This window comes from Haemorhous mexicanus, chromosome 2, assembly GCF_027477595.1.
Source record: "Haemorhous mexicanus isolate bHaeMex1 chromosome 2, bHaeMex1.pri, whole genome shotgun sequence".
In the NCBI taxonomy this organism is placed as follows: Eukaryota; Metazoa; Chordata; class Aves; order Passeriformes; family Fringillidae; genus Haemorhous; species Haemorhous mexicanus.
In genome coordinates, this window is record NC_082342.1 from 61,037,537 (window position 1) to 61,054,807 (window position 17,271).

At 38.9% G+C, this 17,271-nt stretch overlaps 1 protein-coding gene across 4 annotated transcripts in view; it reads left to right on the plus strand.

Annotated features, from left to right (window-relative positions):
• The window catches only part of ENOX1 (ecto-NOX disulfide-thiol exchanger 1), a 355,324-nt gene that overhangs the window by 270,176 nt on the left and 67,877 nt on the right, over positions 1-17,271 (plus strand). For all 4 annotated transcript variants that reach the window (XM_059839068.1, XM_059839069.1, XM_059839071.1 and 1 more), the window contains one exon: positions 4,083-4,295. In XM_059839068.1, the coding sequence (XP_059695051.1) occupies positions 4,083-4,295 (213 nt within the window). The remainder of the gene's footprint in view (positions 1-4,082; positions 4,296-17,271) is intronic.

The window sequence follows — 17,271 nt, forward strand, 5'->3', positions numbered from 1 at the left end:
TCAGCATGTCCTTGCAAGCCTGGGAGAGAATGCAAGCATTAGGGGAGCAAGATTCAGGACAAGAGACAATGAATGGTGACTCTGGTGACCACAGACCATAGGACAATGTAGAAGGTTTGCTGTTATTTAGAGAGGCTCCAAGTGCTGTGTGAAATATCTCAGATACTTTTCAAACATCTGAGAAAGACCAGGGTTGAAAAGATAATAAAAAGGCTAAATCAGTAGCCCAGTGTTTGATCTTGTCCTAGCTAGAAATCCAGCATGCAATGTCATTCTTGAAACACAGAAATATCAAGTTAACTATATTTGCAATATATCTATAAATGTAAAAATTATAGGAATAAGAGTGTTTGAATGCCTGGCTTCAGAGTGAAGGATTAGTCTATGTCTTTTCTAAGCCGTAGTCTAAGGCTAAGACCTTAGACATCATCACCCAAGTTGTGAAAGCACCTGATGGAGGTGCTTAACACTGAGAGATAAATAGTCACATTTGTGGGTACTCTGAGCTGAATTCTACCCTGTGTTACACCAGGGAAACTCCATAAGCTGAAAGTAAAACCTCTGTTTCCAACGCCTTCTCCCAGGATACCCTTCTGTAACAGTTGTTGTCACAGCTTTTTCAATTAAATGTTTATTCCAGTTGGGGCTGCTTAGAGGTGGTCAAATTACAAGCATAAAAATGCAAAACATTTGTCAACAATAATTCCCTTTTTTCATAGAAATATTCCTGTTAACAATTTTCCAGGCAGCTCTAGGGACGCATTTTCTTTTTTATATATTTTATTTCATCTAAGTTACGAGCTAGGATTTAAATGTCAAATATCTGTAGCTGATATAAGAGGAATTTGAAATATCTTATCTCTAGTGCCCTGTGATTGAGTCTGGCAGCACCTGGAAATCTCTATCAACAGAGACCCAGCAAGCCATCCTGGATGGATGGGTAATAATCTTCAAATGACACGACGTTGTCAGAGCTTGTGTTGGAGCTGCCCTTTAGGGGACATGCAGGGGTGCAGGTGCTTGCAGCAGGTGTCTGTGTGGAAGGTTGGGATAACTCCAACCAAACGTGTGCCTGTTGCAGGGATGTCGACGCAGGAGCAGGCCAGCCCATGCTCCCTTTGCAGCTGCCTGAGGACAGCCGGCACTTCTGGGGCACAGTTCACCTCACTGTTAAACAGACAGCAAAACCAGGACTGATAAAACCTACTGTATTTGCTTAGAATATGCTGTGACTTGGAGGAGGAGAAAGCTCTAAGTGTAAGAAATAATTTGCCACATGCTTATTTTAAAAGAACAATTACATATGGGAACATGTCTTATATAAAGGAATTTATTTGAAGAGTGTGTTTTTAAACAGTGTGTAATTATGTGCATCCTACCATGAGGGAATAATTTTGAACAGAATTAGGAGTTTTGTTTTATTTTTTTAAATAAATGGCTGCAATCATAAGGCAGTTCACGCTCTGTTTAAATTAGATTCCATTGCTGCATTTCTTCTACTATTTATCTACTAACTAAAAAAGAAATGAACAATCTCATATAAAAACCTGATTTTCTAAGGCAATCTCTCATTGCTAAGAAGGTATTCTGGATGAAAAAAATGGATTCACGGTGAGTTATCTTATACCAGTCACTGAGTGAGCTCAAGAATATAAAAGTTAGAAATTAAGGTGACATAAATTTTAAAACTGCAGAGAAAAGATTTTATTAACTAATGTTCTCCTGTTGTGCATATATTACCCTCTAGCATTTTTGTATGTAACTTCTAATTATGTAATCAATGAAGATGCTGATGTTTACCAATGAAAGGATTTTTTCCTGCTCTGTGAGCAGAGCTGTGAATTAACTATAATAGTCCCACAGACCTCTCCAGCTCCCTGGAAGTATAGTATTATAAAACGGGTTTTCAGCATGTCCTTTTAAATGGGTAGAATCTATGTGGCAGAAGGATGATATGTTTATGAACATCCCTTACAGACACCCACTGTGCCTGATAAAAACAAAACGAGGGGAGGGTGTTTTTTTTAATAGAGGCTCTATAGCAAAACAACACATGAATGAGTACTGGGGAGAGACTAAAACAAAGAAAAGGGAGGATATATCTGTGCTGCTGATTTTCCTCATGCATGGCAACATGCTAACATTGCCAGAAACCATTATAGGTTATTCTTATTTACTAGTGTAATTGTAATAAACATTGTGTTTCAGGCATGAGTTCTTGGCTGTATTGCAACTTTGACATCCAGTTCCCATGCAACTCAGCAGGCTGAAGATTTTGCCCAAGTCCTTTGGAGAGCCTTATCCTCATGTTTTCTTGCAGTGAAGAGGCTTTGCATGAGTCTTGTTTGCATTTGGCATTTCTTGGGGTCTGTATTCAGCCAACCTTGCTTGTCAGAGCCACTTAATACATTCCTGCTGCATATGTACCCAGCAAAGCTCGCAAGTGGAGTCTAATCCAAGGAGACAATATGAAATGAAAGGATGTCCATCTGACTCTTCCTGCCCAGTGAAAATTAATGAATGGTGCTCATGAATCACATGTTAATATTTTACAACAGATACACCATTGTACACAGGGAATGTGTTATGTGTTATTTTGCGCTTTTTTCTCGAGGGATCTTGGGTGAACATGCCTATTCAGCTGTGGAGAGCCAATCTTATTGCTGTAGCTGAAAGCATGTTTCAGTTAATAAGATGTTAAAGATCAGGCAATGGAAAAATCTTCTCTTCAGAGGCTGTGGGCAAAGAGCGTGCCACTAGTCCTCTCTGTTTCTTAGGCTACTCGCCTTTTACGGACGTGATTATTGATTCAGAATAAGAGCCAAAATAATCACTTAACAATTAGTATTTCATTATTCTTTATACATGGAAAGCAGAGTCTTACAAACTGTGTCACATGTTTCTGTATCCTGTAAGACAGTTGGCTGGGTTTACTATTTTCCAGTTTTTGTTTTAAGTGTCTGTTGGTTATGACTACACTGCATCTTCCTGCCATGACCATATACCTTCTCCTACAGAAAGGTGTGCATACCATCTAAAACATATATACAGAAATATAACCAAAAAGCACTAGACGAGATGTTTAAAATGACTTGTTGGGAAATTGAAGTTTTATAGAATAAAATCCTGGTGAAAAAATGATATCGAATTGCAAAAAAATGGTTTCACGGGAAGACATTGCTGTAATAATATTTTCTTGCAGTTCAGTCTAAATGGGACTTAAAATAAATGTTTCCTCTTAATCCTGATGAAACCTGAAGTGTAATGGATGCTGTGCTTAGAGTCTTTTGAGGAAGCTGAGAGCACTGTCAGGGAAAGAAGATTACCTGGGGAGAGAATGTGCAAAATCTAGCCTTCAGTTTTGGCAATCTTTCTGCAGAGAAAAACAACTTTCATTACCTGAATGGCAAACATGAAGATGTAATCTAGGTATTTTCCTGGATTCATTTGGAATCCTTTAAAATATATCTATATATAATGTGAAATATAAAACAAATAGTACAAAACAAATAATACAAAATTAATGCAGGCACATTGTCTGTTCAAAGCAGTTCCTTGTAATTAATCAGTGTTTTGAGGAGGAATTGTTCAGCCTCAACATTGTTCCTTAATTAACAACATGATGTTAGTGAAATCTGTTGACAGAAGTATGGCTGAGACCAAGCTCCAAGACTGAGCTTTTGGCTGAGCAGATTAACACAGACACATTTCATTTCCTCAGTGAGTCAAGTACCACAGAGGTCTCCTCACTCCCGCTGTAAGGTCATTCCATATCGCTGAATGGCTTAAGGGACACATTGCAAAAGTGAAGACTCAGGCCACAGGGAAGGGGGGGGAGGCTGCTTTTTGTTGTGAGAAAGCTATTAAAATGAGGAGAAGACAAGTCTTGAAGGAAGATTTATGTAGTTTCACATGGCTGTATTGGCTTCTTACATCTGATAGAACAAAGGACACAAAAGTTGCCCAAAATGATATACTGCAAGCAGGATTTATGGTGATTTTTATGTGACACGGAGCAGAAAATGTGTTCTCAGCAGGATATTTATGCCTGCAATTTGAAACCTGTGCTTTGATTGTTCTAGATGATAGCAAGTTTTCCGAGGCCATCACGGTGCTGCTCACCTGGATTGAGCGAGGCGAGGTGAATCGTCGCTCTGCCAACCAGTTCTATTCCATGGTGCAGTCGGCCAACAGCCACGTCCGCCGGCTCATGAACGAGAAGGCGGCTCACGAGCAAGAAATGGAGCAAGCCAAGGAGAGTTTCAAAAATGCCTTAACAGGGATCCTCACTCAATGTAAGTAACTCCCTTTTTGTCAGTGTTATTGTAGTGATGGTGGTGGTGGTGGTAGTGGTTTTATCATTTTGCTTGTTTGTTTGGGGGTAAGTAGTTGCGGTGCAGTCATGCTCTACTTCACATCCTATTCCATACTCTATGGCAGTTTGGAGGATCAAGGACCATTCCTAAGAACTTATTATTCAAGGTGAGCAAAGTTTCAGTAGTTTTTTTTTATTAATAGATGAAGACGTGCTCTATTCACAACGTCTACTGTTGTGTAGGCATAACGCTTCAAGAATGGACAAGACAGAAGCCTCACTGCTCTGAGAAAAGGTCATGGTTTTTTTGAGAGAAGGGATATGTAGCCTGTGTGTGGCAGCTAGTTAACTAGGTCAATCACAGAATAGAGCACAATTAGGTAATATTTTTAGACTGTGTTTAGGTAAAAGGCAGTAGAATCCAGTAACTTAGAGGGATATATTTACAGATAAAGGCCACCTCCACAGTAGAAAAGTAAGCTGTACTGCTGCTGGCATCAGGACTGATCTGCCAGTATTAATTGGGCAGATAAACTGTCTTAAATATCTAGTGCTGGCAGCTATTTCCTCAGTACAGAAATACAATCAATGAACTTACCCTAATGAGGTTTCCTCATAAAACAATGGTCAGGATACTTGCCTAGAAGTTTTCGGAGAGGAGAGGAGAGGAGAGGAGAGGAGAGGAGAGGAGAGGAGAGGAGAGGAGAGGAGAGGAGAGGAGAGGAGAGGAGAGGAGAGGAGAGGAGAGGAGAGGAGAGGAGAGGAGAGGAGAGGAGAGGAGAGGAGAGGAGAGGAGAGGAGAGGAGAGGAGAGGAGAGGAGAGGAGAGGAGAGGATGAGGGGAAAAAAAAAAAGGAAAAGGTAAGGAGAAAGAAAACTAATTTAATTGTTGGTGGTTTATAACATGTCTACTCGTGGCTCTTCAAGGAAGAGGTATTATGATACTCAGAAAGGTGAAGCCTGGAGCCAGCCCTCATGGGCCAGTTAAGAACAAAACCCAAGATAATTTACCATATAGAGGACAGTGAAGTTGTTACATTGTAATTTCTGAATCATGCCCCTAATCTTTACATTAAAAAAAAAGCTCCGAAGGCTTTTGTGCAATTTATTTCTGGCCCCTGAGTGGGCATCCTTTAAAAGTTAGGGTTGAAGGCATAAGCTTGGATGGACTTGTCTGGCTTAGCAGAGCGGCCACTAAAGCTTCCTGCATAAGTGATGGAGAGCTCATCATCTCAGAAGACAAATTCACCACAGGGCATATATCTAATGTAAGAGTTTAGATGCCAGAACTTAGAAACAAAGATTCTGGGCCAAAGACATTTTATTTCTGTGGACATATGTTCAGAGAGTAAATTTAAAAGACCGGCTAATTCCCTTGGTAATTTGCAAGGCATTGTTTTCTTCCATCTCAGCATCTAAAAGGCAGTGTGAGGCACAGAGATGCAGGCACCACGCATGGCGTGCTGTTCAGTTCACACCAGGGCCTCTCTAGTTTTGTGTGCGACAGCCAGCTCTAGCATTCAGAAATGCCTTCTTCAGCTGCATTTAAAAAAGTCCCCCATTGTCAGCAGGCTGAACTTTAGTTAAATCAGTCTAAATTAGCCCATTTGTCACCAACTGTTGTAGAACATCTGTCACTTGGAAATAGAGATCCCTGTAGTTTCAGGTGGAAATACGCAGTTTTGGCTATCTGTTTTGCTCCTGTAATGTGCTGAATGCTGAACTTACAAAAACAGAGATAGCTTTGGCTTCAAAATGTGAGTTTCTTAGTGCCACAGTAACAGCAGAGTCTGGAAGAAGAAAGTTTCTGACAGATCTGGCCTAGGAGGACAAGGTCAGCAAAAAGCATCCTCAGGGAAAGGTGTTACCCTGTGGATTTTATAAGAACAAGTTTTACAAGCTTTCCATATGTTCCCCATTGTTTATTTTATAAACATCATGAACATTGATCATTATTAGCATTAATGTCTTATTAAAATTCCTTGCGAACTTGCTGCGAACAGATGGTTAATGTTTTCCCTTTACACATGTATATGCCTAAGATTGCTAAGCATGGAGATTCTGAAATAAGCTTCCATTTTCAAGGAAATTTGAATTGATCTGAGGAATGCTTTTTGTGCATCTTTTTCCATTGCTGTTCCACAGTCCTGCATAATTGGTTACAATAAGTCAGTTGCTTTATGAAGAAGAATTTGAAAATACAAGATGTCCAAAATAAGGGTGTGTGGCCTATTAAATTCTGCAGACTGACAGAACCCCACTTCTGCTTTTCTGCAGTAAGGATCCAAAAGTCTAGTGTAATGCTGCAGCTGTGTGGCCATTTGACATAAATATTACAGTATTTTAAAAATATCATGTGGCAGTCCTCTCTCATGAACTAGGTCAGATGTCAACTTGGAGCTGACCATTCTGGGCTTTCTTTGCAGTCAGAAGAGAAAAATAAGAATCTCCACAGAATGAGTCATCAAACTGACCTCATGGTGCTCTTCCAATGAGATGAATCATCCTTTGGATATGCCATTTTTTCTCTGCTGCCCATAGAGGATTCACAGGGGGCCTAGCTCTGAGCCAGGTGTCCCACTTTTCACATGCCTTGTTCAGAGCAGATTAATCCCACTTCCTGTGTGCAGCATTGATACAGATGGGTGTAGCATAAGGGGAGAACTTGGAGTTAGATAAAAGTGCCAGCAAATGAATGTTATGGAGAGTGAAAAAGAAATAAGATTGGTTTCAAGTGCACTCACCTGGAACACACATACTCGCACACATACAAACACATAGTCTTGGTGAGTCTCAGTAGAAAATACTTTCTTATTAATGAGGATTACTGTGACCAGAACATTTCATCTTATGGCCTAACTAATAAAGAAGTACAGGCGTTGAAATCCCTGCTACAAATTTGTGCCTGGAGGTATTTAGGAGATTACTGAGCAGATTACCTCTAAAAATTTGGGTCAATTGCTCAGCACGTGAATTAATTACCTCATCAAAGTACTTGTGCCAGGATAATCTGGGAAATAAAGTGTATTACTGTTGTCACACCACTAATTTATAGCACCTGATTTAAATGCTACAGCGACTCTTAGCCTTGGTATGGTGCTTCTTCAGTTATTTAAGGCATAAAGGGAGAAGAATGTCCACTTCCTTCTTCTAATTAAATTACTTGATTTTTTTTTTAGATTTGAATTTGTGCTCAAAGTATAGATTGTTTTCAAGATGGATTTTGGATAGGTCTCTCTTTGTGGTTTGACATCTATTTACTTCTACAGCTTAGATACATGTGACACTGCCCCTTGACTTTCCATTCATCTCTGTTTCGTTCCCTCCCAAACCACCTGTTCAGCGTAAGGTTTACAGATGTTGATCCTCATGTTTAAGAAAAATTGAGGCCCTGGAGATATCCCTGTTGGGCCATTGGTGTTTTTTAGACTGCACCAAAGCCACAATTTCCTCCTCTGACTGTCTTCTTCATGTGCTGTTAACTTTTCCTACCTCTTACTGAGTTTTCAGACTGTTTAATGCAGTCTCCCTTGACAACACTGAAAAAGGTACCTAGAGGTGAATAATATTTACAGATTCAAAAATAATTTTGATATCTAAAGAGTAAGACACAGAAGGCGGTGGAAGTGTCCCAGTATACAAGTTCATAGGTTATATACACGGTGTAATGAAGGCCCCCATGGCTGGTTACTGAGCAGATTATGACACTCCATCCTTTGGTCATTTTTGTCCATTTTACTAAAGAACTAATGGACTTAGTGGACTCTGAAACCAAGTCCCACCAGAGTCTATGAATCAGTCTCTTGGATGCCTTTGGGGGAACAGTGGGAGGGTGTTTTTTGTCATAGAGCCCCCTGGCTAGATTACTTCACATGGAATCATAGAATCAGTAAGGTTGGAAAAGACCTCCAAGATCATTTCAGTCCAGCCTTTGAATGAACACCACCATGCCTACTAAACCATAGCTCCAAGTGCCATGTCCAGTCATTTCTTAAACACTTCCAGGGATGGTACTTTCACCCTGGGCAGCCTGTTCCAGTGAATTAATTGAAACCACACTTTCAATGAAAAAATTCTTCCTGATGTCCAGCATGAACATGAACAAGGGGGAATGGCTTTGAACTGAAAGGGGACCAGTTTGGACTAGGTATTAGGAAGAAACATAGTGTGAGAGTGGTGAGACACTGGCACAGGAGGCCCAGAGAAGCTGTGGATGCCCCACTCCTGGCAGTGTTCTAGGCCAGGTTGGATGGAGCTTTGAGCAACCTGGTCTAGTGGAAAGTGTCCCTGCCCATGGTTGAAGCCAGATGATCTTTAAGACCCATTCCAAGCCAAACCATTCTATGATTCTATGGATAATGAGATTAAGCACTTTACCTGCTTTGCCTGCTGCTAAGTATCTTCAGCCCTTAGTTGTGCAACAGGAAGTGAAGCTGGATTCAACTTTGAGCTGATTCAGTTGGCCATTTAGGAAGAATCAAAGGTTTGATTCTTTGTCCATTTAGGAAAAATCAAAGGTTTGGGGAGAAGGCTGTGTGTCATGTACCCCTTTTTTGTACTCTCACAATTGTCACCTTGAGTTTTCCTTTCCTTTCTACTGAAGGACTCCAGTGGTATATTAGATTACATTAAATATCTTTATCAAATAGCTGGTAGGTATATGACATGAATTACACCCCAATCCGTACAAAAAACAACTTGTATTTAAATAATTCTGAAGGAAAAGCATTCTCAATAGACTGAATAAAATTCTCCTCCTTTCATGTTTCTTCATTTTCATTCTCTGATCTCCCTGGATATGATTTAATCTGTTCTAATATTATCAATGCCTTTACAGATAGAATCTGCATTTTTTTAATGTTCAAAAAGTAAGAAAAATGTCAAAAATCCTTTCTGAGCTCTCTTAAAAAAATTATTGGCATCAGTTTTGTTTTACTCTTTACAGGTTGACTTCAGAAGTTGCTCTCTTGCTTACATTGCTATAATGATGATTGCTAAAATCATCATTAAATTCTTTTTAATTCTAAATCATTCCTTTAAATTCCATACTTCAGTAATTTCTCCCAAAAATCTTTCCACTTTTTAGTATTCTCACAGAGCCAAAAATGAAGCCAGTTTCATTAGAGATATTAAATGCATGCTGGTTAAATGCTTAGCAGTCAGACTTTTAATATACAATCATGCTTTCCAGAGCAGTCTTTCAATTGCTCCACATTAATAACAACTTTTAAAAGGATTTTCCTTCTCTTTAATTGTCCAGTCTTACAGTCTTTCTTTCATTTGCCACTGACTAATTCAAAAATATAAGCTTACTTTATGTGCAATTTTTAGGTCATCATTAAGCTCTTTGTGAAAGAGATTGAGTCATATAATGTGTTTTTACAGTGCAGCCCAGTTCTCAGCTGGTGTCATAGAATGCCACTGTAATACAAACATTAATCATCCATGTCATTAGTTGCCACTATTACTTTCTACCTTGATGCATTTCTAAAAAAGAAAAAAAAATTAAGTACAAAATAACCTCTGCAAGCCATCCAGTTCCTTTTGTTAGCTTATTTAGTCGGTGTGCTCTTGCCTTGTTTCTATACTGATAATTTGTCCAGTAAAGCTCAGCTGGATCTCTTTATTCTTTTTTCAGTTTTCCTTCTATCTATGAGATTTTCTATGTCATATACACATGTTCCTAAAAGCATTTCTATACAGGATGCTGTGGCAGTGGCAGAGAATAGAGATGAAAGACTCCATTTGTATTTTACCTTGCGTTCTTGCAGTTCCTCTCTTTCTTTTGGCAGTATAAGCCTTTGTGGCTGCAACTTGTAGTATTTCACATAGCTTATTCTTCTGTGTTTCATTTTCTTTGAATTTCTGCATTCCTTCCATTGTCTGTATCTTTCACTCCACCTAAAGTCAATACAAATCTTGTTATCGATTTAAGCATGGACAGAATTTCAACAGAAGCTCTTCTGTTATTTTTTTAAGAGAGTGTGTGGGTTTTTTTTTAATGTAGTCCATTAAATATGCATGGTATTTTGCAGAAAAATAAAAGCACTGCCTTCCAAGAGATTTCAGTCTATTTTGACAACTCGTGCCGCTTGCCTGGAATCTGCATTTCTCCTAGATAATGACACAAGGTTCAAGGCAAAGAAGCATGTGCTTTAATCACGTGGAAATCTGTGCTTGGTTTTGACTTGCCTTGCTGAGTAGAGATGGGGTAAGGGCCTGATGCATCACAGAACTGAGCTGAAAATGTTCTATGGAAATAAAGGATGAGGGAAAAGTCATTAGGCAAGGAAGGAAAGGTGGTTTCACCCAAAAGGATGAGTTGCCTGTGCATACCATGTGGTCTGCACATCTAAAGCTGTTCAGACTGCTTACAAATGATTGAATAAACCTTATAAATATGAATAATCCTATGCAACTAGGAGTGATTGAAATACTTGCTCCCTTCAGTGGGCGCTAGTTATGCTTCGTGTCAAATCACTGAATTTGTCATAAATGGTGTCGTTTGTGATGATGACAGAGATGTTATGGGGCAAGAAAAGAGTTTTGGAAAGGGATAGACTATGTGGGAGGAAAAGATGGGCATACACAGAAGGAACAATAATACAGAAGGAAGAAGTCATGGCAGGCAAGAGAACATAAGCTATGTCAACAGATGGAGAAGTAAATTTCACACCTGAAGTATGTGAGACAATTTTTTGGTTTGATTGCCAGTAGAGTCTATATCTGTTGAAACCTCCTCATCCACGTCTTTATCCTTTTTCTTCAGCAAAAGAAACAGTATTATGCCCCCCAAAAATATAGCCCTCCTGATCTCCTAGGAATATTTCAATCTGTTAGATTTCTGCAGATAATTATTACTTCACTTAATGGGACGTGCAATGGCTTAATGTCATTTATGATGTTCCTACATTGCAGAGTTCCCAGAGTCCTCTTTTCAGACAGATTTACCAAAAATGGCGGTTGCCACTTTTGCTATTTTTAAATCTGAGAACTGAAAAGAAGGCTGTGCCTAACAATAAATAAAAGAAGGAATAACTAATTAACTGCCGTTCTTTGGGAATAGTTTGTAATCTTGTCAAGCTGACAAAGAAAGCAGCGTTCACTTCACCTTCCTTTGAGTTGGTGGGGGGCAGGTGAGGTTTTTCTAGGGTTTTTTCCTGGTTGTCAAAAAAAGGTCCATTAAGTACATTCTGTAATGTAAGATGGTGGCATTGAAAGAGCAGGTACTGTACATTTGTTCTTGCCCTCCTGTGTTGTGCTGGTCTGATGTCAGGCTCCTGTTTGTTGAGAAATGACATGAAGGTGAAGTGGTCTTGTTGAGTCCGAGTGATTTATCACATGGCACGGAGCCAGCTCTTGCAGTTACACCAAGCTGTCAGTTTCTCTGTTGTAAATTAAACCCCAGTTTCATAACCTAGAAGATTTTCAAAGCTTATATTGTAGAAAGATTTTCTAGCAATACCTTGCAGGGCAAACTGGGCTCTCTTTAATTAAATTGCACTTTTTTCTTTATTTCAAAGTTTAACAGGGAGTGTTCTATTTCTAGAACTATCAGTTGTTGATATACATACCTCAGACAGGTTACTGCACAGGTTTCAGTATGAATCCTGTAAATTGGGCACTTTTAGTATCCCCATACTGCTCCCTCTTTCACTGTTCCCCACTGAGTTCCTTAGCTAAAAGAAGGAGAAAGGAAAACAATGGCTGCTGACACAGGGGTTTGATATTCTTACAAGACCAGAGGTTATATGTTGTGGTATAAATACTTTTTTAAAATTTCTCTATGTGGAAGGATCTCCTTATTGTGTTAGAAAGAAGTATTTCTTCCTGCATCACCCAGGTATAGACCATTGACATTCACTCAGCCTCTTAATAACCCACACAAGCAGATTGACTAGGGCCAGTCTGAGTCAGGTGGAATGGGAAGAGGGACCAAGCATGAGCCCAGACATACATCCTGCTGGTCTCAAATGCTGTACCCCTAGTCAAAGGGAAATGTAGAAGTAATTTAGAGAGAGGACATTCTTTCTAGTATTCAGGTAGGTGAGACAGGGTAGGAGGAAAACATCCTTCTTCCTCTGGTGAGTCTTGTAATTGCTGTCTGCACTGCTGAGACCTCTGTACCAGGATGAGAGCAGAAGAGGTGAGACTGCTAGTAAAGGATGACCCCCCTGACTCTGTCTGCAGGATTAAATTAAGCTGAGCTAGGGCAGGCTGGCCCATACTGTTCAGCTGTTAGAAAGTTGTTGCTCTGGGTCAGCCAGTGTTTTCCCACAAAATGTGATACAGTTTAGAGTTTGATGCAGGCCAAGTAGTTTCCCAGAAAAGCATCTTTTTGGGAAGAGAGAAGCGCTGTTGCTGCAGGGACACTCAGCATGTTGGTTTCAGGGAGCAAGAATGGTCCCTGCTTGTTTTTTATTGCTAGGACACATGTAGTTATTGGTAGAAGGGCAGGATGAGGAATGGCATCCTTGCAAGATGACCGCCCACACAGCAAAATGATTTGGGAGATAAATCACTGCAGATTCTCTCGGTCTGTCCAGAAAGGTGGAATTTGGGGATATAATAGTGAAGTCCTATGGTTTTCTCCTTTATCATGCTATGTCTTAACACTGTGTTTTAAGGAACCTTCAGGCATCTGGTCAGCACGCAGACCAAATTTCCCTGATGGAGTTGCAGATAGTTGTGAATTTTAAAAAGTTTTTTTTTAAAAACACAGCCAAACACAAAACCCCAACACAACCAAAAACAATGCAGAGTGGCAGATATTTTGCACAGCTGTCAAAACCTGTATCTTCATTATACAAATCTATAATGGCCTTTGCTTATGTATCCAGATGTGGTATGCTTTACTTTAGGACCCATCCCTTGCATTATCTGCAGTCTTCCCCAGGGTGATATTTCCAACTCTTATGTTTTTCCTCTGCTAGTAGAAAGGGAATCACATCTGTTTCTCCGTGCACGTGAATTGAGTAACAGGAGAGGCTGCAGGTTTTCAGCTCTAAAAGTGAGAAAGGCAAATTGTTTTTTGAAAGTAAGCAGTACCATAACCAAAAGAATGAGTGTTTGGCTCAAATTAATTAAAATAATACATGTTTCATTACTCTGCAATCTGTCTACCATTTCTCTTACCAATGTCACATGTCATTTACCTATGCACAGTTTTAGCCTTGGACTTAATGCTGAGTTCTGTTCAGCTCATTACCAAATGCCTTTCAGGACTGTTGCCAAAAAATATTCTCTTCCCTATCCAAAACTGACCTGGAGACTCTAATTCATTCACTACAGCATCTAGCCTTGACTACTGTAATTCCTGGGTTTGCTGGGCTTGGAGCCAAATCGATTGGCAGACTGCAGCTTAGTCAGAATTCAGCAACAGGGCTTCTGACCCAAACCACGCCAACTCTATATCCTCCCTCTGCTGAGACTCTATATTTGAAAAGCGTGTTATACACTTACTGTAACAGTTTCCTTTACACTGTAATTTTATGGGTTGAATTTTTCTTTTACCCTTCATGTCAACTGTCACACTCTCACAGAATTTTTCTGTGCTAAATTGCCATATATTCTACTCTGACACTTGCAGTAATTTAGTGCAAAGCCCTTTTCATCCTGTGTCCTTAATTGGTGGAATTTGGAGTAAAATTCTACATGAAACCCTATTATTTTGTCTGCCATCCAAGACTTTTGTTTTTCATTCTAACACTTTGTTTCTATTTTGTTTCTTTTTCTATTATAAATTATGTATATCATAATATATACTATAAAATAATATGCATGGCAGTTTATAATGTAATAAGCAAAGGAAAAATTGAGTACTTCTTAGCTCCTGAACCCAGAGATAAATTTCAGCCTTCACTCAATCATGTATTTAAAATAGACTGCTTGATAAATGTAATGCAGGGTAAAAGTATTCTCGCCACCTCTTAACCTGCAGATGAGGCTACACTTTGGTTCTCTTTTAGTTATGTTTTTCTTTGGTAGTACAATTTTCAAATATCCTGTATCAAATATTTTCTGGCCCTGGAGATACTCTAGTTTTCCATTTCATACAATCTTCTATGCAACTTCTGCAGGCATTGTTTAAGGTATTTTTGCTGTTTTTCCTGGTTTTTCTGGTTGCTTTTACATTTATACTTGATAGCAATACTTTTTCCAGGTAGCATTGTTTATGGCAGCAGAAACCAAATCTTAAACTTCCTATTAATATGCTTACTATGAGCTGGCATCTCTAATAAAGTCTATTGCACTTGCATATCACTCTAGGCTTAGTTATTTGGGTCTTTTTAGCTATTTATAACACAGCAGAAAAACAATTAGATAATAATCCTTTGTCCAAAGAATTAGCAGCCACAGAATAAGTCATTAGGAAAGATGCAATTACTTACATCCTGTAAGCTATATTGATGGGGAAAACATGACATGTTATGGACCCTTCCAGAACAATGTGGTTTTTTAAGTCCTAATTTAGTAAGGAAATAGCTTTGCATATGGTCAATGAAAATTTGATATAGCATAGAACTAACTAGCAGATGTTTGACAATGAATATTTCATGTTACTTAATAATTCTACTTTACCAGTCACAGTTGACACCACAGTGCATTCTGGAGTTCAAGGTGCCTTGGAGAGGTAGATATGACCTGTTATATAGTTTTGGAAATTTCTTCCTGGAGATCAGAAATAATCTGAAAACCATGGTCAGCAGTGAGACTCAGATTATGAAGGTATCAGCCCAAAATCTGGGGCCTCGTTTTGGACAAGTTTTACCCAGACACAGACAAAAAATGAGTTAGCTGGGGAGTTCCTCAGCTAATATAAACCTTTCATGGCTTCTCCTTAAGGGCGAATCTGCCATCCCTATGGGCTGTGTGTTTCTGGTTATCTTACCCATCCAAATTTGATCCTGATTAGGAGTGGGTACATCATGTCTTGTCTTCCAGTTTCACAGAGCACAAGCATTATGCCAGCTTTACGCTTCCAGGGCACCTATGGGAAAACAAATGAGTCTTGGTGCAACAAGAACAAACATGGCAGAGCAAGTTTACATTGAATTGCCATTTCATAGCATGTAAATGCAGGATTTTGGTGCAATACAAAAAGATGTGGAGGCACTTCCCTGTACTGTCAAACCATGGCCTCAGCTGCTGTTTAGCTCTAGTGTAATTCTTGGAGACCTTTTATGGTGGAATTTGCAAAGCTTCATAGCTTAGATCGCTGTGAATATTGAAATTGCTGTACATACATTGACACTTTGTTTGAATAGAGCACTAGTATGTTGGTCCTTGATACATACTAATTTAGTATTCTCCTCTGCATCTTCCTTTTTATTATCCCTTGCTACCTGTTTCATAAAGTTTCTTTAAATGCCTTGATTTTTAGCATGTTGTACTCATACTATCCTTCCTCTTGTCACTTTTTTAATTTCAAAAAGTTAGGTAAGTGAAGAAAATCCTTTTAGTATTCACTTTGTCTACTGCAGTTATACAAGAAGAAGCGATGGCATCTTCCTAGCATGTGTTTCCATTGAGGAAAGTTTCTGAAATGATCAGATAATGACTTTTGATAAATCTTAGCACCTGTTCACATAATGGAAATTAAACACTTTAAAGTTCAAATGTTTTTCAAAATTCAGATGATCTTATTAATACTTATTAGTGGAAAATGGCAAACCAGCTCTTCCTCATATCTTTGTGAATCTTTTCTACTTGAATTTCCACTTGCAAACTGAAAACAGATTGTTAATTAAGCAAAATTTTCTGAGCACCTGGGTCATCAACAGAATGACAGTAATTAAATTCTAGCCTCAATTTCTATACACATAATAATAGAGTGCTTTACCATTTTCACTCTTTTCAAATTAATTGAAAAAATATACACAGCATTACTTCCTTGATACATCCACTCTTTAGTTTAAGCAAGTTCTAATGGGCTGAAATTATCACACCTACCTTTAAAAGTTGAATGGATTACAAATGGATAAGATCATCACTGTAGGTCTGAAAGATTTTCTTTATTGTAAACTACCTATACATACTCATTTTAAAAGAAAATTAACTACAATTATTTTCTATGACTTTAGAAGGTAATTAATCATCCCTGAAAGAAAAACTTTCATTCAAAATGTTGTAATTTTCTGGAATCTTAAAGCAGCCTTCAAAAGTGGTTAAAAAACAGAGAATAGAAGAAATGTGCTCAAATGAGAGAGATTAACTTTTTGTTCTAGAGGTGAAAGATACTGCTTCAGTGGGTGAGCTCACCATTTTAGGAAGGATAGGTTGCTATGTATGATAAGATTCTCTACATCTCTGACTTAAGGGAAGAATGAGAGAAGCTCCAAATCAGCAAGATAAGGGACCAGGGCAGAGGGTGTTACAGCACACCCACCACCACTTTTCAGTGAGAGGAGTAAGAAGTACTGCAAGTTACAACTTGATAAAGAAAGGACATTGTTTCCACCCAGGGATCTAAAAAGATAGATAGCAACGAACCTTGTCAGAGAGCTGAAGCATTTTTCAGTTTGACTTCATAGGTTGGCACAGCGGCTCATTCATGAGCACAGCCGAGGCTGTTTGTAAAAAATCTGGATTTATTGGTGTTTTCTTCAGTTAATTGTGCTGGGATCAAGGCGACTTACATCTCGGCCAAATCATTTTTAGGCAGGTCACTGTTGTGGAAGGACAATTTTACTTGTAACTGAAGTGAAGAGAAAGAAAAGAGTGTTGAGAGAAAAGCTTTCTCAACTGAGATGAACAAATTACGAAAAACTTGAGGATCTTAATTATCCTAGAAAACTGATCGAAATATTGACATTTGGCTTCAGAACAAATTCATTAGAGTTGAATGAGGGAAGCCCATTTCACATCTGTTCTTCACCTTGCATTAAAAAAAAGTGCCTGTTCATGTAAGTAACAATACATAGTCCATGGAGACAGCGCTGATCTACCGCAGGTGAG